The 24,278-nt window shown below is 53.7% G+C and overlaps 2 protein-coding genes and 1 pseudogene across 9 annotated transcripts in view; 2 read left to right on the top strand and 1 right to left on the bottom strand.

Moving 5' to 3' along the window:
* The window catches only part of DEF8 (differentially expressed in FDCP 8 homolog), a 26,309-nt gene extending 20,004 nt beyond the window's left edge, over positions 1-6,305 (top strand). Inside the window, exons 13-14 of one of the 2 annotated variants that reach the window (XR_006385414.1) lie at positions 3,963-4,177; positions 4,718-6,305. Coding sequence is in view for 1 of the 2 variants with exons in the window: in XM_044255506.1 (XP_044111441.1) it covers positions 594-621 (28 nt within the window). In the remaining variant the exon portion in view is untranslated. Of the gene's footprint in view, positions 1-593; positions 699-3,962; positions 4,178-4,717 lie in introns of those variants that run through there. The other variant, XM_044255506.1, reaches the window with a different exon arrangement.
* LOC122911113 (AFG3-like protein 1) lies at positions 2,399-24,278 on the top strand. Of its 7 annotated transcripts, XM_044255512.1 has the most exons (9): positions 2,475-2,485; positions 2,854-2,957; positions 12,493-12,673; positions 14,029-14,164; positions 14,355-14,491; positions 14,651-14,838; positions 17,494-17,619; positions 23,693-23,882; positions 24,014-24,278. In XM_044255512.1, the coding sequence occupies exons 4-8, from the start codon at positions 14,126-14,128 to the stop codon at positions 23,824-23,826; spliced, it is 624 nt and encodes a 207-aa protein (XP_044111447.1). In that variant the 5' UTR covers positions 2,475-2,485; positions 2,854-2,957; positions 12,493-12,673; positions 14,029-14,125; the 3' UTR covers positions 23,827-23,882; positions 24,014-24,278. The 7 variants fall into 7 exon arrangements, with proteins under 7 accessions (XP_044111446.1, XP_044111447.1, XP_044111448.1 ...); XM_044255511.1 differs by lacking the exon at positions 2,854-2,957 and having other exon boundaries at positions 2,399-2,485; XM_044255513.1 differs by lacking the exons at positions 2,475-2,485; positions 2,854-2,957 and adding an exon at positions 2,685-2,767.
* LOC122911115 lies at positions 8,602-9,428 on the bottom strand (annotated as a pseudogene).

Here is a 24,278-nt window from a genome sequence, read left to right as displayed (position 1 = left end):
TTACTGCTGGCTTTCTTCTGGTGAGCACGTGGTTGTACCACGGAGAAAACCTAAGAGAGCTGCTGCTTCTCCCTGTACAGCTCCCTGTAGCAGTTAATTGCCTCACTGACTGCTCTTGAGACTTGCAGTTTCCACTTGTCACCGGGGCTGTTACTGGCAAGGACTCGCAAGCCTGCCTCGAAATGTGAGAAGGCTGTGGATAGCTCTCCTGCGGTTAGCTGGCGCAGGGCGGGTGCAGCCTCTTCACTCTCCTCCTCTCCCGAGGTCTCCTGCTCCAGCTGCATCAGCTCCTCATTTGAGAGATCGTCCTCGTGGGACCTCAGCAACCGGTCCACATCGGCTTCTACAACCTCTTCAAAAGCCATGTTCCTGGCCAGGGTCACAATGTTCTGTTGAAGCTGTGCAATGTTATCTGTTTGGGAAACACTCTGGAACTGAACACACTCGGGCCAAATCTTCTTCCACACACTGTTCATTGTTGCCCGTCTGAGCCCCTCCCAAGCCACTGCAATGTTGTCTACAGCATCCATGATGCTGTAGTTTCTCCAAAACTCCCTAATCATGGCTGTGTCCTCTCCGTCTGTTGCTTCTAGGATGTGCTCAAAAGTTCTTCTCACGTAATGAGCTTTGAAGATAGAGGTTATGCCTTGACCCATGGGTTGGACTAAGTCGGCGGTTCTGTCGTGAAGATATTCGACTCTCACGTTATCAGACAGATCACCCAGATTTGCTGGGTGGCACGGAGCATTATCTAGGATGAGCAACGCTTTGTTGGCGAGATGATTTTGGGCACAGTATTTTTCTATGGCAGGGCAAAAGAAGTATGTGAACCATTCCTGAAAGATGGTCCTGGTTGCCCACGCCTTTTTGTTTGAGCGCCAAATCACAGGCAGATTGGGCTTAGAGTACCCTTTCAGAGCCTTGGGATTTTCCAAGTGGTACACCAGTAAGGGCTTCAGCTTAAAGTCCCCAGCTGCATTGCCACCAAGCAGCAGCATCAAGCGGTCTTTGGAAGATTTAAAGCCTGACTCGGCTTTCTCTTCCACAGAAATAAACGTTCCTTCAGGCATTCTCTTCCAGTAAAGCCCTGTCTCATCGACATTAAAAACTTGCTGAGGGCTGTACTCACCTCCTTTGATGATGCTTCTCAGCACTTCTGCATACACGTCCTTGTGTCCCAGCGCTGTGCTGCTCACCGTGAAGTGGGGCAAACTGTGGCGCTCCTTGAATCTCACAAACCACCCTTTGCTTGCACTGAACTTCTCTGCTGGAGACCTTCCTCCTCTTTCACGCTGCAGGTCATCAAACAAACTCTTGGCCTTCTCCTGAATGATGGTGACACTCAGGGGCACGTTTCGCTGGCTCTGGTCTTCAAGCCACACGTGCAGCAGGCGCTCCATGGTCTCCATAAGGGCACTTCGGTGGCGAGTCAACCGGGAGGCTCTCGAGGGAGTAGCTACCTGTGAATTCGCTTTGATTTTCTCTTTATTATCTCGGATTGTAGCCACGGTAGAAACAGCGAGGCCTAAGGCCTTTGCGATCTGGCTGAGCTTTTCACCTACTTCAAATCGTCGTAAGACTTCCAATTTTAGGTCCAGGGTAATTGCCTTCCGTTCCCTTTTGGCATGTGGGATGACCGCTGCATTCAGGGGCCTTTTCCCAGGCATCTTTGCCTCCAAAATGCAGTAAAATCACAGCAGTCTCACGGGCCAGGGGGCTCGTGGCTACTCGATGCTCCGCGGCTAAACCTGGGAGAAGAAATGTGCTGCCACGAGGCGCAGGCAGGAGCCGTGACAAGGTCCGCAAAGGCCGGGCGGGCCCGCTGTCGCAGAAACCGGCTGGCTCCCGCTCCACCGGCAGGCAGGCGGCGTGGGCCTGCGGTGTCGGGGCGTCCGCTCAGCGGGTAGCCGGTCTGCAGGAACACGAGAGCCGGGCGGGTCCCGTGACCCGAAAACAAGTCGGTGAAGGGGGCTAGTGCGGCCCAGCACAGCCCGAGTCGGAGCCCTCGTCCGGGACGCGCATGCACGCGCAGCAGCCGGGGACGCGGGCCCGAGCGGGGCTGTTCTCTGCGCGGCCGTGAGCCGCGTCCTCCGGAGGACCCGGGAAGTCTGCGTCCCGGGAGGCGCCCGGCCGAAAATCAGTCGGCAGTCCCAGCATCCGGCCCCCGAGCGCGTCGCCGAGCTTTCTGCGCGCCACCGCCTGGGTGGGACGAGACAGCGCGCGCGTTCCGGTCCCTGAAGAGTCACGTGATAGCGCCCGCACGCGCGGAGAGGTCCCGCGCTGGCGCCAGTTCCTTACTGCGCACGCGCGAGGCCTCCGGCGCGCGGGGACCGGCTCGGGGGCGGGGCGCTAATGTGCGCCAGGGCGCGCCCGTGCGGTGCGAGGTCGGGGGCGGGGACTGTCTCACAGGCTGGGGGCCGCGGTGGCCCGAGACGCGGCAGGACGGCGAGGCACGGGCGTGAGGGCACTCGGAACAGCCTAGCAGGTGAGCAGGGAGGTTCTACCCGCCGGTGTCCGGCGGCGGCGGGGGCGGGGGCGGGTAGGCGCTCCACGCCGCGGTGACGCCATCCGGCTGCGCCGGTGGTCCCGGGGTAGGGGCCGTGGTGACGCCATCCGGCTGCGCCGGCCGCTCGGCTGCGGGTTGGGGCGGGTAAGGGACGCGGAGACGGCGTTCGGCTGCGCCGGCCGTGCCGGAGTTAGGGGCCGGGGGAACCGAGGAGTGGGCTTAGCGGCGGCGACCCCGGCGGCCTCCGCGGGCGGCCCTCTTGTGAGTGTTAAAGTCCGTCTTACGCTGGAGAGAAGGTGTAAGACTGGATGGAACTGGCCAGGGGCTTTCCTCCTCTTGCGGTTCAGGTCCGCCCTGCTCCGGCGCCTCCGCCTCCGCCTCCGCCTCCCGGGACTCCGAGCGTGAGCCTTTCCCGGGCCTAGAGACGAGGAATAGAATGCCGTGTTTTAAGGTGGTTCTAGTTCTTTCTTTTTAAGATTTATTTATCATAGGGGCGCCTTGGGGGGCGTTCGTTGGTGAAGCGTCTGCCTTCGGGTCGGGTCATGATCCCGAGATCCTGGGATCGAGCCCCGCGTCCGGCTCCCGGCTTGGCGGGGAGCCTGCTTCTCCCTCTCTTGCTGCTCCTGCTCTATCTCCAATGAATAAGTAAAATGTTTTTTTTTTTTAATGTTTATTTATTTGACAGACAGAGATCACAAGTAGGCAGAGAGGCAGGCAGAGAGAGGAGGAAGCAGGCTCCCTGCTGAGCAGAGAGCCCGATGCGGGACTCGATCCCAGGACCCTGAGATCATGACCTGAGCCGAAGGCAGCGGCTTAACCCCCTGAGCCACCCAGGCGCCCCTAAATAAAATATTTTAAAATAAGGTTTAGAGAGAGCAAGGGCGGGGGGAGGCAGGGGACAGAATCTTCAAGGAGATGCCCCGCTGAGCGAGGAGGTTGAGGCAGGTCCCTCTCAGGACCCGTGAGATCATGACCTGAGCCGAAACCGAGAGTGGGTAGCTCTGCCGCTGAGCCGCAGGTGCCGCGTTCTGTTTCTGTATTGACTGATGCAGCCCGGGGGCAGCGATCCCGTTGACTTGATTTTTTTTCTAATGCACAAACACGGAGTTTCTGAGTTTTGATCCAAGAAAAATATCGTGGCTGTCAGACAGTGGTGAAAGAGGAAGAAGGATTTCATGGATTCATTTTCTGTCCTGGCTTCAGTAGTGAATGTTTCCCTTGCATCCTTATTCATTCTGGAGGCGGTGTGAGTCAGTTCTGTTTCTAGAAATATCATTGACAACAGAGCCTTTTACTTTTGGCATCTCAGCATTGCAGAGGGCTGTTCTGGTTCACGCCGTGGAAGTCAGTAGCTGATGTATCCCCACAGGTGTGTCTCTAGTCCCTGAACTTCTGTGGACCTCATGGAAGTTTTAGTTATGAAGCAGCTTGGATGATCTTGGCGTTTTCTCCACAGACTGAGTCATTCATCTGTTGAGCATCAACAAGCTGGCGACATCATGGTCTACAGGACCGGCAAGCGCCCTGCCGCGTGGGCCGCTCTGCCTTATTTGTAGACTGAAGAGGGTGTGCCAAAGCTGGAGACACAGTGGATCTGCTGTGTAGCTAGAAGAGGAGCCCTAGCATTAACACTCCTCAAGGGAAGCTTCTGTTCCGGAGGCTTCCATGCAGGTATTTTCTCGTTGGTGATCTTGCTGTCCTATCCCTGCTGTACCAGAGGAGAACCAGACAAAAGCGGGTCCCGTGGCGTGTTAGGTGGTTAAATGAGGTGTGAAGGGAAGGGAAGTAGAAGAAGGGAAGTAGAAAATGAGGAGAAGGGAATAGAGAGGGGTGAATGCCATGTTATTTGAGGTGGACCGTGACCTGAGCTGAAGTCAGACACAACTGATTTGAGACCCCCCGGGGCTTCCCCATCTGAATTTTATTTATTTTTAAATTTTTTGTTATTTTTCTATCTGAATTTTAAAAGACCCAGATGTTACCATATGGTTTCACGCGTGCGGAACATGGGGAAAGGTGTGGAGGACCACAGGGGAGGAGAGGGAAAACCGGACGGGAGGACATCAGAGAGGGAGACAAACCGTGAGGGACTCTGGAGTCTGGGAAACAAACTGAACATTAGAGAAGGGAGGGGAGTCAGGGGATGGGGTGACCGGGGGATGGGCATTAAGGAGGGCACCTGTTGTGATGAGCACTGGGTATTTCACGCAGCTAAGGAATTGCTGAACACTACGTGAGAAACTTAGGATGTGCTGTATGCTGGCTAACGGAACGTAATAAATACATAAAGAAAAGCCTCCGATAAGAGATAGCCACAGAAATGCTGGCCCTTCGCGGAGGTTCTGCTTTTCCTCGGTGGTCTGCTGAGCTGCTCCTTCTGCTGTGCTCCCATGGACCACGCAGATGTCTTTCCCCACCAGTACCGGCTTTGACTTCACCCACACAGAGGTCCCGTGGTGGAGTGTGAGGATGGCATATTTGGTTGATGTCTTTCACAATGTCTCAAGAAAGAAATTACAGTTTGATGAAGGACCCTCTCTTGTCGCACCGTAGAATGTGTTCTCTTCTCCCACGGGGGTGTTACCTGGGGAGGACAAGGATTTCTGCAGTCTGGCTGTTTTAGGGGCCGATGTTGCCATGGGACTTTTCAGTGGCTGGATTCTGGGAAGGAAATCACCTGGAAGCACGTTGTGCGGTGCTCCCTGGCAAGAGGTCTGGTGAGGGGAGTTTACAGTCTGTTTACCCCTGTGGTGTGTGCACGTGCGTGTGCTCTGCAAGGTCTAACCCTGAGAAGCCCCAGCCTTGGGGTATGGACGAGACACCCTTGGACTTCTTCCAGGAACTGGGAGCAGTGTCATGGCCACTTTCCTCCCGGGTGCATGTCCCTTTCACACCACGGCCCGACTTCCTTGTTCCTTGGCTGTGACGTGTAGTCCTGCCCTGTCGCCCCCAAGCAGGACAGACCCGACTGTCGACTCCGGGCTCTGTGCGGGCTGGCAGCACCTTCCGCTTCTCCTCTGGGGTGCTGAGCATGGGCGAAGTGAGTGTAAACCTCAGGAGGAGCAGAGGGCTTGGTTCACCTTTGCCCGTTACCCTAAACACCACACTGTTAAGATCAGGAATCCTATGTGATGGTGTTTGTAGGAAACCATGGTTTCCCACCAGGCACTATGGTTCAGGTCTTTGTTGTCTGTCCACGTGTCTGTCCTCAGAGAGGCCCTTGCCCCCTCCAGGGGAGGGGAATGGTAGCTGCCACTCCTGTCTCCCAAGGCCTGCCTCCTGCACGAGAGGAGGGGTGAGACAGGGGTCCTCCCCTGTCTGTGTTCTGGACAGATTCCGGAGTTCCCTTGAGGTCTGGCATGGCTGACAGTGACATGCTTGTTCTGAGGCATGGGCCGGAGGTCTGAAGGGTGGGGTGTTCCTTCCCCGGCTTGCCTCATGCAGTCCTGTGCTCAGTCCCTCTGGTGCACAGTGGTGGCAAGCTCTCCCCGGGCTCTGACCACGGGCCCTCTCCCGTGTACTTGGAGGAACTGTGGGCTGTGGGGAGGAACTTGTGGGCTGGGAAAGTCCAGCCGGGAGTCGGGGGCTTGCTGCACTATCTCCAGGCCCTCTGCCCCCTCCAGAGTTGTGATCTCACAGCATGTCCCAGAAGCAAGGAAACTTCCGCACAACCACCCCTGAGCCCGTGATGCATCTCCACACCCATGATCTGGAGCAGATAGCCTTTTGTGAAGGGCTTATTTGGGAATGAGAAGCTACAGTTTCCTGAAACTTAAGCAGCAATCTTTGATTTAAAATAGCTTTGCTGGGCGCCTGGGTGGCTCAGTGGGTTAAGCCGCTGCCTTCGGCTCAGGTCATGATCTCAGGGTCCTGGGGTCGAGTCCCACATCGGGCTCTCTGCTCAGCAGGGAGCCTGCTTCCTCCTCTCTCTCTCTGCTTGCCTCTCTGCCTACTTGTGATCTCTCTCTGTCAAATAAATAAATAAAAAAAAATCTTAAAAAAAATAATAAAATAGCTTTGCTGTTTTACCTAATTAAAATATATTTCATGTCTGTGACAAAAAGTATTTGGGAAATAAACAAAATATAAAGGAGGAGCATCCTGCACTAAGCGAGGGTGAGCTTTTATTGTGACCTTCCTTGCCTGTTTTATCCCCTGCGTCCCTGGCTTCCCCAGGTTGGGATGAACACCCAGATGATAGTGTGCTGTGTTGGAGAAATTAAGACAGGTCACCGGGGAGTGATCCAGGCAGAAAGAGACAGGAGCCTGAGGGGGGCTGTGAGGATGACCCCAGCTCTTGTCTCATGACTGTGAGGGTTGTTGGGGTCTTACCGCCTGGGGAGTTTGTGTCAGAAGAGAAGCTGAGCTGTTGGGTTTCTTTGAAGACCTTCTTTAGCGAGTATTAGGCTGTACAATGGGACCATTGAGCTTTGTGGGGCAGTCATGAGATGCCAGAGCTGGGAACACGTCCTCATCACACAACCCTGAGTCTTTACTTACTTTGCAGAAAGAGCTGTGTTGTAATGGTCTGAGATGCTTTTGAGAGCAAATGAATAGCAAAACGAAAGGGGGCACGCCCCTAAACTGCGTCTTCAAAGAGCTTCCCAGAAGGGCATGTCTGCTTGTAGATGGCTGGGGGTAGCTTGTGGGCCTTCGGGACTGAATTTTCCTTCTCCCTGGCACTGTTTTCTTGTGGTGGCTGCCATTGGGCGGATGGAAGGTTTCTGAACCGCTCTGGATGTAACATGGCACCGTACTTCGTGTAAGACTGTTTGCATCCCTTTTGGATTTTTAAAAAATACATATTTATTTGGGGGCGCCTGGGTGGCTCAGTGGGTTAAGCCGCTGCCTTCGGCTCAGGTCATGATCTCAGGGTCCTGGGATCGAGTCCCGCATCGGGCTCTCTGCTCGGCGGGGAGCCTGCTTTCTCCTCTCTCTCGCTCTGCCTGCCTCTCTGTCTACTTGTGATCTCTGTCTGTCAAATAAACAAATAAAATCTTAAAAAAAAAAAAACATATTTATTTGAGAGAGAGAGATGGAGAGAGGGAGGGAGGGGGAGTGAGCACGAGCCAGGGCAAGGGGCAGACTCCTTGCCAAGTAGGAAGCCCAGTGCAGGGCTTGATCCCAGGACTGTGAGATCATGACCTGAGCCGTCCACAGAGGCCTCACCGACTGAGCCGCGCAGGCGCCTCTGGCCTTTGGATTTTTTTTTTTTTTTTAAAGATTTATTTATTTATTTATTTGACAGACAGAGATCACAAGCAGACAGAGAGGAAGGCAGAGAGAGAGAGGGGAGGAAGCAGGCTCCCTGCTGAGCAGAGAGCCCAACGTGGGGCTCGATCCCAGGACCCTGGGATCATGACCTGAGCCGAAGGCAGCGGCTTAACACACTGAGCCACCCAGGTGCCCCTGGCCTTTGGATTTTTAAGGCAGTATGCAATCTTAACGCCTGGACATACCAGGTTCCCATTCCTGCTCCTGAATTGGTTTCTGTGTATCAAAATGGAAATAGGTTCATATTGCTGGCTGAAAGCGTTCCTGTTATTAGGAGAACGACATCCGACACCCATCTGTCTGCCGAATGCAGGCCACGACAGAGCTGTGGTCTGTGCCTGTGGGCTGTGACCGAGCATGGAGGCCCGTGGTTAGCTGCTCAGTGCCCTGTGTGTCACCTCTGCTGTTACATGGACAGACGGTTTGTGCCTGTCATTCCTGCCCCTGGGACGGCATCTGAGGTGAGGGGCAGGTTCAGGGGTGAACGTTCCTGCAGTAGAGTATTTTTTGTTTTTGCTTTTTAATTTTTTAATTTTAATTTTAATTTTTTTTTCAGTTCAAGTTTAATAGAAACAAAAGAAGATTAAAAGTGTTGCCCTACTACTGTACATCCCAGTTGGCCTGCCCTGTAACACAGTTCAGGCCATTCTCTCCAGAGGAAGAAAGGCTGGTCTCCCCAGTCCCTGCAGGAAAGGCCTGTCCCATCCCATACCACATCTGCACAAAGTCTAAAGTCTTGTGTCTTAAGCATAACAATAGTGCAAAAGAGATATTGTTTTCATGACCACCCACTGCAGCCCAGCCCTAAAATGGCCCGGGGCTCACTTCTGCTTAGAGAAATATTTTCTGCTCTTTTGGACACCAGGCTTGATGGCATCACTGCCAGGCTTCCAACCAGCTGGGCACACTTCCCCATGCCTGTCGGTAAACTGGAAGGCCTGAACCATCACAGAGTCTCAGCCACAGAGCGGACAGCGGGTAGGTCATTTACAGTGATCTGCCCAAGGATGCCTTTATCATCAATGGTAAAGAGGCCCCTGAACGAGATGCCTTCATCAGCCTTTACGACTCCATAGTCCTGAGCAATGGTACGCTTGGGGTCTGATACTGAGCGAACGTTCATGGGTCCCAGTCCTCCTTGTTTCTTGGGTGTGTTGATCCATGCCAGGTGACAGAAATGAGAATCCACAGAAGCACCGATCACTTGACAGTAGAGTTTCTTTCTTTTTTTTTTAAAAGATTTTATTTATTTATTTAAAGATTTTATTTATTTGACACACAGAAATCACAAGCAGGCAGAGAGGCAGGCAGAGAGTGAGGAAGAAGTAGGCTCCCCGCTGAGCAGGGAGCCTGATGTGGGGCTCGATCCCAGGACCCTGGGACCATGACCTGAGCTGGAGGCAGAGGCTTAACCCACTGAGCCACCCAGGCGCACCGACAATAGTTTCTTAAATTCTTCTGCCCTGTCACTGAAAGCAGTGATCTCCGTGGTACACATAAAGGTGAAGTCAAGAGGGTAAAAGAAAAGCACAACGTGTTTTCCTTTGTGGTCAGATAGGCTGAGGTCTTTGAACTGGCCATCTGGCACAGCAGCCGTGGCTTTGAAGTTGGGGGCGGGATGCCCAATTTCGGCATGTCCCGAAGACATCTTGCTATTGGCTGCTCTCTGAACAAAAACGCTGAAGACAAGCCAGGAAGACGCCTGGTTTTGCTTTTTTAATGTAAAGTATAGTTTTCTGTTTTTTTCAGAAGGATGCATCTCCTGGTTTCACTACGGAACAGCAGCCGGTGTGGTGGTTTAGTGCTTTGTTAGGTATCTGTAGCCGTGTTCCAAGATGGGCACTGTCCCAGTGTAGGACTCGTCACTGTGATTTGGTTTGTCAAGTGACATGTGAGAACCACGAGCCAAGATTGAGAACACCATCAGGACTAGAAGGAAGGGGCGGAGGCAAAATAGAGTGGTTGTTGGAGCTTGTCCTTCACGCCAAACCAGAGCCTCTGGCTTGGGGGCCGTGACGGAGGCTAGACTCCAGCACTGCTGAAGCGGGAGGAGCTCGGAGGAGGCCACGGCTGTGGACGGCCGCCTGAATCTGCTCTCGCTTCTCGGGTCCCGCGGCAGTTTGTGTGTCCAGCATTGGCGGTGCTGACACCTGGGAGCGAGCCTGGAGACTGCTTACGGGGAGCCGGCGCTGAAGCCCAGCGGCAAGAGTCTCTACCGCCGAGAAGGGCGGGTGGGCGGCCGGGGCTCCAGTCTGGGGCCTCTGGTTCAGAGCTCAGAACAGCTCAGTGCCTGATGGGCTGTGGAGCTCACTTCCTTTAAGCGTGTACTACAGGCATCTGTACCTGAATCTGCTGGCTCAGTGTGTAGTCGGCATTAACTCTGTTTTTATCGAGGAAGGAATTGGCTGGGGAAACACTGAGCAAGGCAGTGTTAAGGACACACTATGACAGGCTGGGTAGGGCTCCGCCGAGAGGAGGCTGTGCGAGTCTGGTGGGGGTCATCCTCCCAACCCCACGGGCCAATTCCAGGTGAGACTGGGCACACAGGTGTGTGTGGGCTGAGAGCCTCAGTACGCGGGGAGGGCTGCATGCTGTGTCTAGGCTTGGGCATGTTTGCTTTTGTTTTTAAGATTATTTATTTGAGGGGGGCCTGGGTGGCTTGGTCAGGTAAGCGTCTGCCTTCCTCTCCGGTCACGATCTGGGGTCGTGGCTTAGAACCGGATCGGGCTCCCTGCGCCTGCCGCTCCCCCTGCTTGTGCGCGCGCGCTCGCTCTCCCTCCTTCTCTTTCTCTGTCAAAATAAATAAAATCTTAAAAAAAAAAAAAAAGCTTAGAAAACGATGATTAGAGAGCGAGGAGGGCACGAGTTGGGGAAAGGGCAGAGGGAGAGAGGGGAAGGGAAAGCTGACTCCCTGTTGAATGCAGGGGCTGCAGGCCTAACTGGGGGCTGACTTGGGGCTTACTCCCAGGACCCTGAGATCACAACCTTAGCTGAAGTCAGCTGCTTTACTGAGCCACCCAGGTGACCCCAGGCTTTGCTCCTTTGTAGAGGAAACTGCTCCCTTGTACAGCAGAACCAGGCGTCAAAGCATTCTGCTGCTCACAGCCTTTCTCCCAAGGAAACCAACGAATGGTTTTCTTGGGTCTTCCAGCTCTTTCGTGCAAAGCCTGGTGCCCCCCGCCTTCTCCTAGTGGGTGTCCTCCTCTGTGTTGTGAGGAAGGTCCTAATGGGGGCTGGGTGTGGCAGGTCCTGAGGGGGCCTCATCCGTGCTGGGGAGACAACTGCCCAGGGCCTTGAGGAACAGTGTGGACATGCGATTTTTGGATGTAGTTGGTTGTGAGAGGCCAAGTTGGAGATGATGGAGTTTGTGAATTTCCTGGAGAATCCCAAGCAGTATCAGGACTTAGGAGCCAACATTCCAGAGGAACTGATTTCAGAAAATGTGCTGGTGTTCTGAGTGCCAAGTGAAAGCCGGAGCTCAGTATGGTTCGGTGCGCACAGATGCGGGACCGCTTCGCTTTTGGTAGAGAGTGTGCATTTTATCAGTCACAGGAAGTAGCATCTGCCAGGTCAGAATGGTCTGCATGAAATCACAGGGAGTTCACATTTTTGAACCGTGAGGCTCTAGTGTCCTGGGAACAGTATAAACCCTTGTGAGACTTGTGTTTGGGTTCACGGCAGGCACGTCCCTTTATTGGCCTTTTCCAGGCCCGCCCTTCCTCCCAGTTTGGTTCCAGTGGCAGAAATCTGTTGTTAAATGCCCTGCATAAACATGTCCTCTACAAAACAAAACAAAAACCAAAAAACCAAACACATGTTATTTACAGGTTTGTTCCTCTAAATGAAGTGAGAACTTAGAAGCAAAGCAAGCTGAGTGTATTTTCTGTTTTTTTTTGACTTTTAGAAATTTCTCACTCAGTTTGACTTTTTTTTTAAAGCTATTTGCCTTTATTGCTTTATTATCCAAAGCCAACTACTTAGTTTTTGAAGAAGCAACCTTTTTTTAACTTCTGTTTTATTAGTTTACACAATGTTAAGTAACATCATTACAATAGCAAGTACAATGTGCATAAAAAGGGTTGGGATCGGATATATCTGCCTTGTGGTAAGCTCTTTTTTTTTTTTTTTTTTAAAGATTTTATTTATTGGGACGCCTGGGTGGCGCAGTTGGTTGGACGACTGCCTTCGGCTCAGGGCGTGATCCTGGAGTCCCGGGATCGAGTCCCGCATCAGGCTCCCAGCTCCATGGGGAGTCTGCTTCGCTCTCTGACCTTCTCCTCGCTCGTGCTCTCTCTCACTGTCTCTCTCTCTCAAATAAATAAATAAAATCTTTAAAAAAAAAAAGATTTTATTTATTTATTTGACAGAGAGAAATCACAAGTAGGCAGAGAGGCAGGCAGAGAGAGGGGGAAGCAGGCTCCCCGCTGAGCAGAGAGCCCGATGCGGGACTCGATCCCAGGACCCTGAGATCATGACCTGAGCCGAAGGCAGCGGCCTAACCCACTGAGCCACCCAGGCGCCCTCGTGGTAAGCTCTTGACCGTGCTGTGCATGGGGGTGTGGTATGGGTGTGGGTCTGGTCGTTGCATTGAGGAGATGGAGCCGCGGTGATTCTGGCTCTGGGTCTTTCTCCTGCTGCCTTTTGGTGTCATGGACCCTTGGGAACCCTGATAAACTAGGAGTCCTTTTCCCAGAAGGATTTTCATCTTACAGGAAATCAACTCACAGATCGTTCCGTTGTGCCTGGGCTGTGGACCAAGCAAAGAGCTCCTGGAGTCGACGACGCTTAGCACACAGCCCGTTGCGGTAGCTCTGGCTTTCTTCAGCTCCTCCCCGAAGGGTGGTTGCCTCCGGACAGTTTGTTCTGCAGAACAGCAACAAATTCTGGACCATGGTGAGCCCGGGGACTAGAGGGTGGGCTGTTGCATGTCTGGTCTGTAGTCTGGAACGTGTTCACTGGCAAGCACGTGTGTGCAACAAAGGTGTAGGTCCTGCACCCAGCCCAGCTGCTGTTCACCTTGGCTCTGCAGGGGATGGCTTGGCTTTCCCTTTCAAGATGCCTGGCCGCTTGTGTGTACTGTGGAGAGTGCGTGGGGCGGGCAGGTCACCCAGAGTGCGCTAACCCAAGCTGGGCTCTGTCCCTGTGTGGGGGGCTGAGGGTGTTGGCGCCCACATGGCTTTTCAGCTCCTCCTGGGTGTGAAGTTGGATGACTTCCTAAGATGACCTACAGTAGATGTGGGCACACGTGCCTCCTTGTCTAGAAGAATTGGCTCTGCATGTGGTCACACGACAGACAGAGATGGATCCCTCATCCGTGTTCGTGGGGACGTGGGGTCCAACACCGTGTTGTGGGTTTGAGTTCTGTGACTCCCTTTCTCCTACCTTTTCATGAGTATTTTGTCTTGGTTCTAAAAGACTTAAAAAATAAAGGTTATGGTCTCCTTTGAGGTGATGAGATGCTAACCTGCACCCTTGACTAGAAATGGAGCAGTAGAAGCTCCCTGCTTTAAATCTCTTTTCAATTTTCAGGCATGATGGTAATCCGTAAAGGGAACACTGAGGTGTGTTACCAGAGTGCAAATTGATGATTTTAAACCTTAAGTCAGGGTCACCTAGGGGGCTCAGTCAGTTAAGCGGCTGCCTTTGGCTCAGGTCATGATCTCAGGGTCCTGGGATCGAGCCCGGCATCGGGCTCCCTGCGCACTGGGGAGTCTGCTTCTCCCTCTCCCTCTGCCAGCTGCTCCCCCTGCTTGTGCTCTCTCTCTTGCTGTCTCTCTTTCTGTCACATAAATAAAATCTTTAAAAAAAAAAAACAGTACCTGGGGCGCCTGGGTGGCTCAGTGGGTTAAAGCCTCTGCCTTCGGCTCAGGTCATGATCCCAGGGTCCTGGGATCGAGCCCCGCATCGGGCTCTCTACTCAGAGGGGAGCCTGCTTCCTCCTCTCTCTCTGCCTGCCTCTCTGCCTACTTGTGATCTCTCTGTATCAAATAAATAAATAAAATCTTTAAAAAAAAAAAAACAAAAAACCAGTACCTTAAGTCAGCACTGGAGAAGGCAGGTCACAGACAGGAAGACACAGTGTGGTGTCCACGGTTGGCCTGGGCAGCGGCTGAAGTGCCTGAGTCAGCATTTCTGCGGTTGAGACCAGCCCGTGGTAAAGCTGTGCAGACAGGCTGTGGCCTCCGATGTGAGGGGCTGGGCTCTTGTTCTTCCTGGTGGGAGAGAGAAACTGCGTCACTCTTTTGTAGAGCACGTGGACAGTAACTTAAAATACACATTCAGACGCTTTGATCCAGCAAGCCTTGTGCCGAGGAGCTATTGTGAAGAAATGACCTGCTTAGCCGGATGGGCCTTCATGTATCCGCAGTGTTTGAACTTTTTATGGTAAGCATGCGTTAATTTTCTAAGCAGAAGATATTGAAAGGAAAATCCCAGACTCTGAGTGGTGTATCATCTTGTGGGATTCTTGGTAGTGACGCCTAGAAGTCACCTGTTGCATGTGTATGCAAAAATGGGACTTTCTTTGGGTTCCATCTGTTCCCTTGAAGAACCAGGCATCACCTTTCTGTTTTAGGGAGCAGTGCTTGTGAGTCTTCTTGGTACTGGCAGAACGCTTCTTGACAGAGTGACTGCGGGGGAGGCCAGTGTGCCCTTCATCACCGTGAATGGGTCGGAGTTCCTGGAAATGTTGGTTGGCGTGGGCCAGCGAGGGTAGGTGGATGCGTTTTGTGTGGCCCTGGCAGTGAGCACAGAGCTTGCCACAGATACTGGATCAGGGTGGGGTTCCAGACGAGGGCTTGGCTTAGCACACACCGCCCTTGTTTTCATACAAGCAGCAAAACCAGTTCTCTGTGTGGATTCCTATTTCAGGTTTGTAACATGTTTGCAGTGGCTCGAAAAAAACGCTCCTTGTATCTTACTTATTGATGAGATTGATGCCATTGGCGGGAAGCAAGGCCAGGGGCACCGTGGAGCCCGGAATGAGCAGGAGAACACACTGAACCAGATGCTTGTGGAGCTGGACAGTGAGCGGCTGCCAGTGACCGCGCTGAGACCAGGTCTGTGCCGTCAGCACCGCTAGGCCCTCCTCCAGCCTTTTGTTCCTGTAAACTCCCTGGGTGAGAATCCTTGATGGGTCCGTTTTTAGAAGGCTGCTTCCCAGCAGAGGTAGTGGAGAAAGCTGTGTTAGATCAACACTGGCCCCAGGAGTCAGCGATAGGATGAGGGGTCCATGTACCCTGCCTGTGGCCCAGCAGCAGGAGGGGTTAGCAGCGGTGCGGTGGCGGAAGTCCTGTTGGGGAGGTGGACCGGCCAGATGGGGGCTCCCCTGCCCCTCCTCTCCTAGGCCTTGGTGCCCACAGGGTGGTGCCGTTGGAGCATGTGTTGCTTCCTGTCTCAGCCTCTCCTGGTGTCTTCCTGGACTCAGAATCGCATGCGTGGGCAGGCCTGCCTTGTCCCAAAATCTCTCTCCTGGTTAAGACTCTTCCTCAGAGTGGTTCCAGCCAAGTGTGTCTGGGAGCTTGTTAGGCGTGCTGAAGCTTCCCTGGAAACGTCTAGTGTTGATGCTACTTTTCAAATTTGGAGAATTTGGTGGCAAGTTTGGATCTTCACTTTGGGGTTGCCGGGAATTCCCTGGGTTCGGGGGTTCACTACGAGGACACCCAGAGCCTCAGGTGTGTGCATGTCCGTGACTGCGACTGACGCCAGACCCAGAACAGGGTCTGTGCAGGGAAGGCTGTGGAAAGGGAGGTCGGCTGCAGCCTCCCTGAGGACGGGGCGGGGGGTGCCGATCTCCCTTCGTGGAGCTGCGGCGACACACGGGTGTGTTCACTCTGTACTCAGTTCGTGCCGCCGTCCCGCAGACGCACAGCACACACTACTGTCTGCGCCCGCCGTCGAGGCATGGACAGCCCCTCCCAAACCTCCGGTCCCAGAGTGCGCTGAGGGCTGCCCTGGAAGCTGACCCTGAGAGGATGAACTGTTCGGCCTGCTGTGTTATTTTCTTTCTGCGCAGACCAAAACATTTCCAGAATCTTCCATTATCCTCAGAATTTGATGATGATTCTGTTCTGAGATCTCAGAGGACTGATGGGAGGGACCATTCAGGGGGGACAGTGGGTGGGGGCACCAGCCTTCTTCTCTCGGCAGCCTGCCCTGCCCTGGAGTAGGCCAGCTCCTTGTAAGTCCAGCAGGGCCGGCCGGATGGAGGCCTCGGCAGGTGGCTGGGGCACTGACAGCGGAGGGTCTCCTCACTCCCTGGGTGGGGGTAACAGGTGGCATCAGGCTGTCAGGAACCAGTGATGAGTCACGGTGGGGGTCCACACCCTGAGACCGGGACATGGAGATCCCTGTTAGCTGAGGAGGGTCTGGTTACTCTTTGACAGCTGTGTCTCAGCCAGAGCAGTGGGGTCGGCCAGTACCAGAGCCAGGGGTGTGCTGCTGGGTGCCTGCCTGTGAATGCTCAGAGCGAGAGGCTCTCAGAGCCAGCCCTGGGCATGAGCGCGTGCCCTGGTAAGCAGCCTCTGCTGGCAGTGTGGAGGAAGCAGAGGGCGAGCCAGCGAAGGGCCACTCAGGGTGGCCAGTGGACCTGGCAGGACAGGCATCTGTGCGGAAGAGGACCTGCTCTCAGCACCCAAGGGAGAAGGACAGCTAGGTACACAGTGCTGTCCTCGTGGGCACCGCCTGAGCTCTCTTCTTGGGTTCACTTGCTTCTCCTGCCCAGGGTTCGCCTCTCCACGAGCGCTGTGGTGCTGGCTGGCCCCAGCTGCCCTGCCCTCCTCCACCCGGCCCTGACGCAGCCCGGCCTGTCTGACTGCGTGTTGCGTGTCGGTGAGCATGCTGGTCACTTGGTATTCAGGGTTGGGTCTTCACGTCCTTGGGTTAAAAGTCAGGTTAGATCATTACCTTTGTGTTTGGAGGCAGTTTCCTTTTTTTTTTTTTTTTGAAGATTGATTTATTTGACACACAGAGATCACAAGGAGGCAGAGAGGCAGGCAGAGAGAGAGGAGGAAGCAGGCTCCCGCTGAGCAGAGAGCCTGATGCAGAGCTCCATCCCAGGACCCTGGGATCATGATCTGAGCCGAAGGCAGCGGCTTTAACCCACTGAGCCACCCAGGCGCCCCATGGAGGCAGTTTCCTTATCAGGCTCCTGCGGCAATTAATGTTAACATTTGGAGATAGTGGAGGCTCACGGATGCCCTTGGTTGCTGCCAGTTCCTGTGTCCTGGCGATCCACTTTTGGGAGTAACACATGTGGTGGGGCCTGCAGACACATCCGTACAGGGGGGAGTGGTACGGCAGACTCCTATTCTTCAGCTCTTGTCTTGGCGTGGTGTGGTAGGAATGTTTAGAAGAGAAGGGCTCACCCTCGTCTCTTCCTCCGACGGCTGGCTCTTTCCATCTGTGAGAATGCGTCCGTCCTGTGTGGACTCCCCTGCTGCCCAGGGCAGTCCTCGTCTTGTTCACTGTTGGGTCCCGGCCCTGGGATCGGGTTTGGTGTTGGTCAGAGGCAGCAGTCGGAGGGGGTCGTACTGCATTCAGGAGCTTAGTGTACGTGAGCTTTGGGATATCTGTGTCCTTGCTGCCTAGTTGAATGATTGAGTGTGAAGCATGGGCACAGCAGGGAGGCTGCCTGGAGCCCCAGGCTGTCCTGCAGAGTTTGCAGTGTGGCTGCAGGTGACTCTGCCGTGTCTGTGGGTCTCTCTCCGCGCTAGGCACCCCTGACGTCAGAGGCAGGTCCTCCATCTTCAGAGTCCACCTGTGCCCGCTGAAGCTAGACAAGAGCCTCCAGAAGGACATGCTAGCGGGAAAGCTCCTGGTGCTCGTGTGCTGCTTCCCGGGTAAGTGCTGGCCAGGCCGGGGCTCTTGCCTGTGGGGCGGGCGTTAGGGGTGGTGGGGGCGGCCCATGGGATTGGTGCGTGCTTTGTGATTGTGCTGTTTGGTCCTGGCAGGTGTCCATCTTTGTCTGTAGAACTTTGAATCTGTTGAGACAAATCAGTCCTTAGAGATGACGAGCCCCAAAGCTAAGATTTGTGCCCATTTGAATTTCTAGCTCGATTCTCTTCAGACTTGGTAACTTTTTGCTGCAGAGGCCCAACTGATGTCTGAGGACAGACCCACTGAAGTGAGCTGTGCTCTTTTCTCTTTTCTTTGTCCTTAAGATCCAAGATCCTGTGCTAGGAAACTCATTTCCCTCCCAGGGTGGTTTAAGCACTGGGACTCGTGGGCTTTTCCAGGGGGCTTCCCTCCCCGGTTTTTCCCTACTCAGCAGCCCGTTGCCAGTCTCATGACGACTGTGACGCATTGTGGGCCACTGCTCCTGCCTCCCAGGGACGTTGTGCTGCGGAGCCTTGTCTCCTGCCGCCCTGCTGCTGTCTCCCCAGTGTCCTGCCCACTGCGGGGCGAGGGCCGAGGTCAGGTCACATGTGGGTGATGAGTGAGGCATTCTCACCCGATCCGGCGGGTGCACAAAGGACCTGGTCTGTTTCCGGCCAAGAATGTGCTTTTTGCTCTCTTCCTGTGTGACACGCACGTCCACTTGCACACCAAAGTTAAGAAACTGGCGTAGGCCTTCCAGACTCTGTTCTTCCCCGATGAGCATTAGAGGCTGCCCATTGGCTGGGGTGACTTGGCAGGATGACTGGAACTGCCCTCATGGGGAACTGCCTCACAGGGTCCTGAGGAGGCCGCCTCGTGGAGCTGCTCTCCTCTCTCTGCTGATCATATGACCCCGCTGTCCCTGAGAGGCTGTCGAAGCCTTTTGGAGGTGGGCATCGCAAGGTAGTCCTCACACACAGAAGGGCACGTGGGGGATTCTTGGAGTCAACTCTGGACACCTTCTCCGGAGCCATAGAACCAAGTGGTAACTGCAGCGCTCCGATGGGCCTGTACTGTTGAGCCCGCCTCTCCACCTGTGCGGCAGGCCCTCGTGTGGCCCATCCAGGCATTTTAAACCTGGTGTTCTTTGGGAACCCGATGGTAAAGTTCCCTTCTACCATCTCTGCTCATTCTTCGCGCCATAATATAGTAAAGTGAAAGAAAAAAGGTCATTTTAAAACTTGGCTAATGAATCATCAAAAAATACAGAATATGCAAAGAAACAGTAAGTATGGTTCATTCATGGGGAAAAATGGACAGAAACCATCCCCAAGGTAGCACAGACATTCGGCTTACTAGGACAAAGTCTTAAATGTGCATCCCCAAAGAGCCCAGGGGGACCAGAAGAACTGTTTATCTCAACAAAGAGAATGTTAGTAAAGAAACAGAAATTACCAAAAGTAACCCAGACACAGGTTCTGGAGCAGAAAGGTACATGATGGAGATGAAGTTCACGAGAGGGCCCAGTGGCAGATGTGAGCAGGAGAAGAAAAAATCAGCGAACTTGGAGATTGGTCTAATGACATTACCCAGTCTGAGCAGAAAGAGAGCGGACAATGAGCAGAATCTAGGCCCACATGGGGCATCCGTAATACAGCAGCCCCAGAGGGAGAAGAGAGAGGAAAAGGGGCAGAGAGAAGATATGAAGAGGTGGTGATGGTTCAGCACATCCCAGATTGGACAAAAGACACGAATCTACATTTCCAAGAAGTTCAGTGAGTTTCAGGTAGGGACTAACTCCGAGATCTGCCCAGAGACTCCGTATGTTCTCACTGCTAAAGCCAAAGAAAGGGAGACTCTTGACTCCAGGAGGAGAGAGGACGCGGTGTACAAAGGGTCTTCATGACACTAAGAACCCGTTGCTCGTTAGAAACTCCGACGGCCAGAACACAGTAGGGTGACGAGTTTGAGGTCCCTGAAAGAAAACGCTGTTAGCAGAGTTCTGGATCTGGCAAAACTGCCCTTGAAGAAGGAAGGGGAGATGGAGACCTGGCCAGATCCTGAAAAGATAAGGTGGTTCATTATGTTTAGGCAGGGAGCTAAAGACCATCTTCCGCTGAAATGAAAGGATGCTAGCCCGGCACTTGAGGCCGCACAAAGAGGTCACGTTGGTGCAGGTAAAATACAAAAGGAATATAGGGAAATTCGAAGGCCAGTATCGCTGCATTTTTGGTGTGTAACTCCTGTTTTTCTCTATGCAATTTTTAAGACAAATGTATAAAACGGTAATACATTTTCTGTTAATAGGTTTGTGATGCAGAAAGTTGTCATCTTTGATGGTGATGCTCTAGAGGTGTGGAGGGAAGGAGATACACAGAAGCAGAGCATTTGTGTAGTTAACTAAAGCCAGAAATGGAAAAGCAGATCTTACAATTCACATAGAACTGCAAGAGGCCTGAGTAGCCAAAACAGTCCCATAAATGGAGGCTGAGTTGGGGTCTCCCATGTTCCTATTTCAGAACTTGCCAGAAAGGTCAATGAAAAAAACAGGACATAAGGTCAGACCTAGACTAGTAGAATAAAATCCAAGAACACAGATTGCAGATATAAGCTTGTACATCTTTATTGAGTTGATTTTTGTCAAGGGCATGGAGACCATTCAGTAGGGGTAAGGACAGTGGCTTCAACAGAAAGTACTGGGACAGTGAGATGTCCACATACAAAAGAACGAAAATGGACCCTTGCACTTCTTGAGTTAGCTCAGAATGGGTAAAAGACCTGAATTTAAGAGCTTGGATTATGATGTGGCTACAAGAGACGATGGGAAACCACATCTTAATGACTTAGTCTTTTTTTTTTTTTTTAAAGATTTTATTTATTTATTTGTCAGAGAGAGAGGGAGAGAGAGCGAGCACAGACAGACAGAATGGCAGGCAGAGGCAGAGGGAGAAGCAGGCTCCCTGCCGAGCAAGGAGCCGGATGTGGGACTCGATCCCAGGACCCTGGGATCATGACCTGAGCCGAAGGCAGCCGCTTAACCAATTGAGTCACCCAGGCGTCCCTTAATGACTTAGTCTTGGCAGTGGTTCCTTAAATGTGGCACCAGAAGCACACGCAGCAGGTGAAAAAATAAATGAGACTTAGCCAGATTAAGATTCTCGTGTATCAAAGGACACTGTTCAGTGAATAAAAAGGCAGTGTGTAGAATGGAAGAAAATATTTGAAAATCCTGTGTCTGGTAAGTCAGGGTCTAGAATCCAGAATATAGAACCCAGTTTAAAAATGGGCAAAAGGGGGCGCCTGGGTGGCTCAGAGGCTTGAAGCCTCTGCCTTTGGCTCAGGTCATGATCCCAGGGTCCTGGGATCAAGCCCCACGTTGGGCTCTCTACTCAGCGGGGAGCCTGCTTCCTCTCTCTCTCTGCCTGCCTCTCTGCCTACTTGTGATCTCTGTCTGTCAAATAAATAAATAAAATCTTTAAAAAAAAAAGGGTAAAAGGTTAGAATATACATTTTTCTGGAGAAGATATGCAAATGGCCAAAAAGTATGTTATTTATTAGGAAAAAGTTATTTATTAGGAAAATGCAACTTGGGGCGCCTGGGTGGCTCAGTGGGTTAAGCCGCTGCCTTCTGCTCAGGTCATGATCTCAGGGTCCTGGGATCGAGCCCCGCATCGGGCTCTCTGCTCAGCAGGAAGCCTGCTTCTCTCTCTCTCTCTCTCTCTCTGCCTGCCTCTCCACCTACTTGTGATTTCTTTCTGTCAAATAAATAAATAAAATCTTTAAAAAAAAAAAAATGCAACTCAAAACCACAATGAACTAGGACTTCACTCCCAGCAGGATGGCTGTAGAAGTTAGAGGGGTTGGCAGGGACACGCAGACACACGACCCCTAATATGTTGCTGGTGGGCCTGTGAAACAGGCTGTAGACATCTGTTTGTCCTCCAGAAAGTAAAATACAGAGTTGCCGTATGACCCGGCAGTTGTAGTCATCGGTGTCTACCCAAGAGAACTGAAAACATGGCCACGTGAAGACTTGTACATGAATGTTAACATGGGGAATGTTAACATGTCCATTGATACAAGAATGGATAACCAAAATGTGTGTATGTATCACGGAATATTATTCAGCCATAAAAAATGACGTATGGATACCCCCCTGGGTTCTTGTGTCCTGGAGCAGTGCTCTGTCTGGGCCACCGAGAGGGTCTTTGGTCTTGAGCTGGGGGGCCTTTGAGCTCTGGTCTTTGGCTCACGCTGGGGCCCCAGCTTTGCTTTAGCACACAGGAGCTGCGGACAGTTTTCCAAACCAGAATTTGGGACTTGGGAATCTTTCAGCTTTCCTGCTGTGTCTAGAGCTCCATTTGGAATCTCAGAGAGATGAGGGCTCCAGGGCAGCGGGTCCCGCCCTGGTTTGGATGCTGACTGCATATGGGAGAAGGGGGTTCCCTAGGGTCTTCCTTCCAGAGACAGTTCTCTGAAGGTGGGTGGGTGCAGGTGTGTGTGGTTCCTCCCAGCAACACCTGCCTGGCCTCCCGGCTCCCACTCAGCAGCCCCGGGAGCTGCAGTCCATGGGTTCGGGGCTTTGGAGTGCCTTCCTGGGGATGAGGATCAGGGCACTGTCCTGGGGGCCAGTGGCTGCCCTTTGCAGTCAGCCTGATGGGTCTGAGAACCACGGACAGGTCGGCGGTGCTGCGGTGTCTTGAGTTCCTTAGCGAAGTGCAGCGTGTGTAGACAAGTGTGGAGTGTCTGGTAGCCCAGGACGTCTCCACGGCTTCTGGAGGCTTGGCCCCACCATGCTGCTGAGCTGACCAGTCGTGAAGCTGGGCCCAGTGGGAGTTTATGCCTTTTCTGTGGACTGATAACTGCTTATAAGCTAGGGCGTAGGAGGCATTGGTCTCCATGCTTCTGGGTCACTTAGCAAGCCAGAGAAGAGAGCTAATCACATGGGCTGAGAACAGGCCTCCGGAAGCTGTGTGCTACGTGCAGAGTGTGGGCGGGGGACACCGTCTGCACCCTGGGGGAGGTGGGGTTTCTGCAGAGTGGAGGGCCGCGCAGGGTCTGGTGGGGCCTGGGAGTCTGTAGCGGACGGGCTGTGCGTCTGCACTGGCTGAGCAGAGGCTCTGATGGGTTCCCAGCACTCCCATCAGTGGAGGCTGGGGATTTGGCACCACATCCCGGCTGCCCCTTTTTCCTCTGCCTCTCACTGGCCTGGGAATCTGATATTTAGGCCTCGAGAAGAAGACGCAGGTGTGCGGCCCGTGAGAGAGTGACCGTGGCCTCCCCTGAGGCCGGACACTTGGCACTGGGCTGATTCCTGAATCCTGTGGACCCCGTGCTGGAGGTCAGTTTGGGTGTTTACCTTCCCCAGGTGACTGTGTGTGGCCTCTGGTCATGAGGGCGCGGTATGTTCACAGCGGCCGCCCTTTTACTTTTCAAGGAATGTAGTGGTTTAGAATTGGGTTCAAAAGATTGTCCAGGGATGTGTAGCAGTAAGGAGCAGGGTGTTGACTCCCAGTGGGGTCTCGATGGCGGACTCCTGACACCCCAGAGATTTGATGTTAAACTTGGCTCACTTCTAAGCTTTGGACCCAAAAGGTTGGCTCTGTGAGAACGTCCTGAGGACTGATAGGACGGAGGTGGTTTCCGTGCTAATCTTTGGGGTGACCCCACCCAGACCCACCAAATCCTGTCTCCTCCTCCCATGCCCTTGTGGCCAGTGGTCATAGTAGGGCACATTGGTCTGGGATGCTTCAGAGGTGGGACCTGGAAGGGGCAGGAGCTCTGCATGGGGAGTAGAGGCTGGGACCACAGGCACTGCCTGCCTGTGTCTTCCAGGCGTCCATCATCCCCCGGGGCAGAGGGCTCCGCTGTGCCCAGTGTTTGCCCAGGGAGCAGTATCTGTCCACACGGGAGCAGCCCTTTGACCTCATGTGCATGATGCTGGGGGCAGGGTGGCTGAGCAGCTGTGTTTTGGGTGGCTCACCCAGGGGCCCAGGATGACTTGAGGAAAGGCACCCAGGGCGCCTCCGCCCAGGTAAAGGGCAGCCGCCCTCGTTGGGGGCTCTGCGTGGCTCACCCCCACCTCCTTGTTTCCAGATTGTGCGCTTCGGATGAGCGAAGAGCTGGGACAGGTGTACTGTGACCTCTACCGGCGAGGCGAGATGCTGGTAGGGAAGCCGGATGGCGAGGCCACGGGCCAGCTCATTGCTGAGCAGGTGGGGCCCCTGTGAGCGCCGGCAAGCGGGACCTGGACCTGCTGACCCGGTGCCGAGAGCAGCTGGAGTGGGTGAGTGAGGCGGGTCCTGGCCTGGGGCTCTCCCGTCCTCCTGGGATGTTGGGCTTGGGGTTTGCCTTGGCAGTACCCGCAGTACCCGCTGTTCTGGGAGCAGCTCTGTGACGGGCAACTGTGATTTCTAGGTGGGCAGGTGCTGCTGGAGGAGGTGCTGCTGGGTCCCGGCCCTCTGTGGAGAACCGGCCTCTGTGAGCAGTCTGTGCAAGGCACCAAGGCACCGGCAGCCTGCAGGAGGACGTCTCCCTTCCCCAGGGGCTGAAGGGCTGGAGCCGGGGGCGTGAGGAGGGCAGTGCAGAGGGCTGCCTCCAGGAGAGCCCAGCCTAGTGACCTTGGCTGTGAAAGCAGCTGCCCAAATCTCTGGAAGACAAAATAAAACATGGTAACAGCAAA

Source organism: Neovison vison, chromosome 7, assembly GCF_020171115.1.
Source record: "Neovison vison isolate M4711 chromosome 7, ASM_NN_V1, whole genome shotgun sequence".
NCBI lineage: Eukaryota > Metazoa > Chordata > Mammalia > Carnivora > Mustelidae > Neogale > Neogale vison.
Note: the sequence above shows the minus strand (reverse complement) of the source record. Positions and strands in the feature narration are given on the sequence as shown.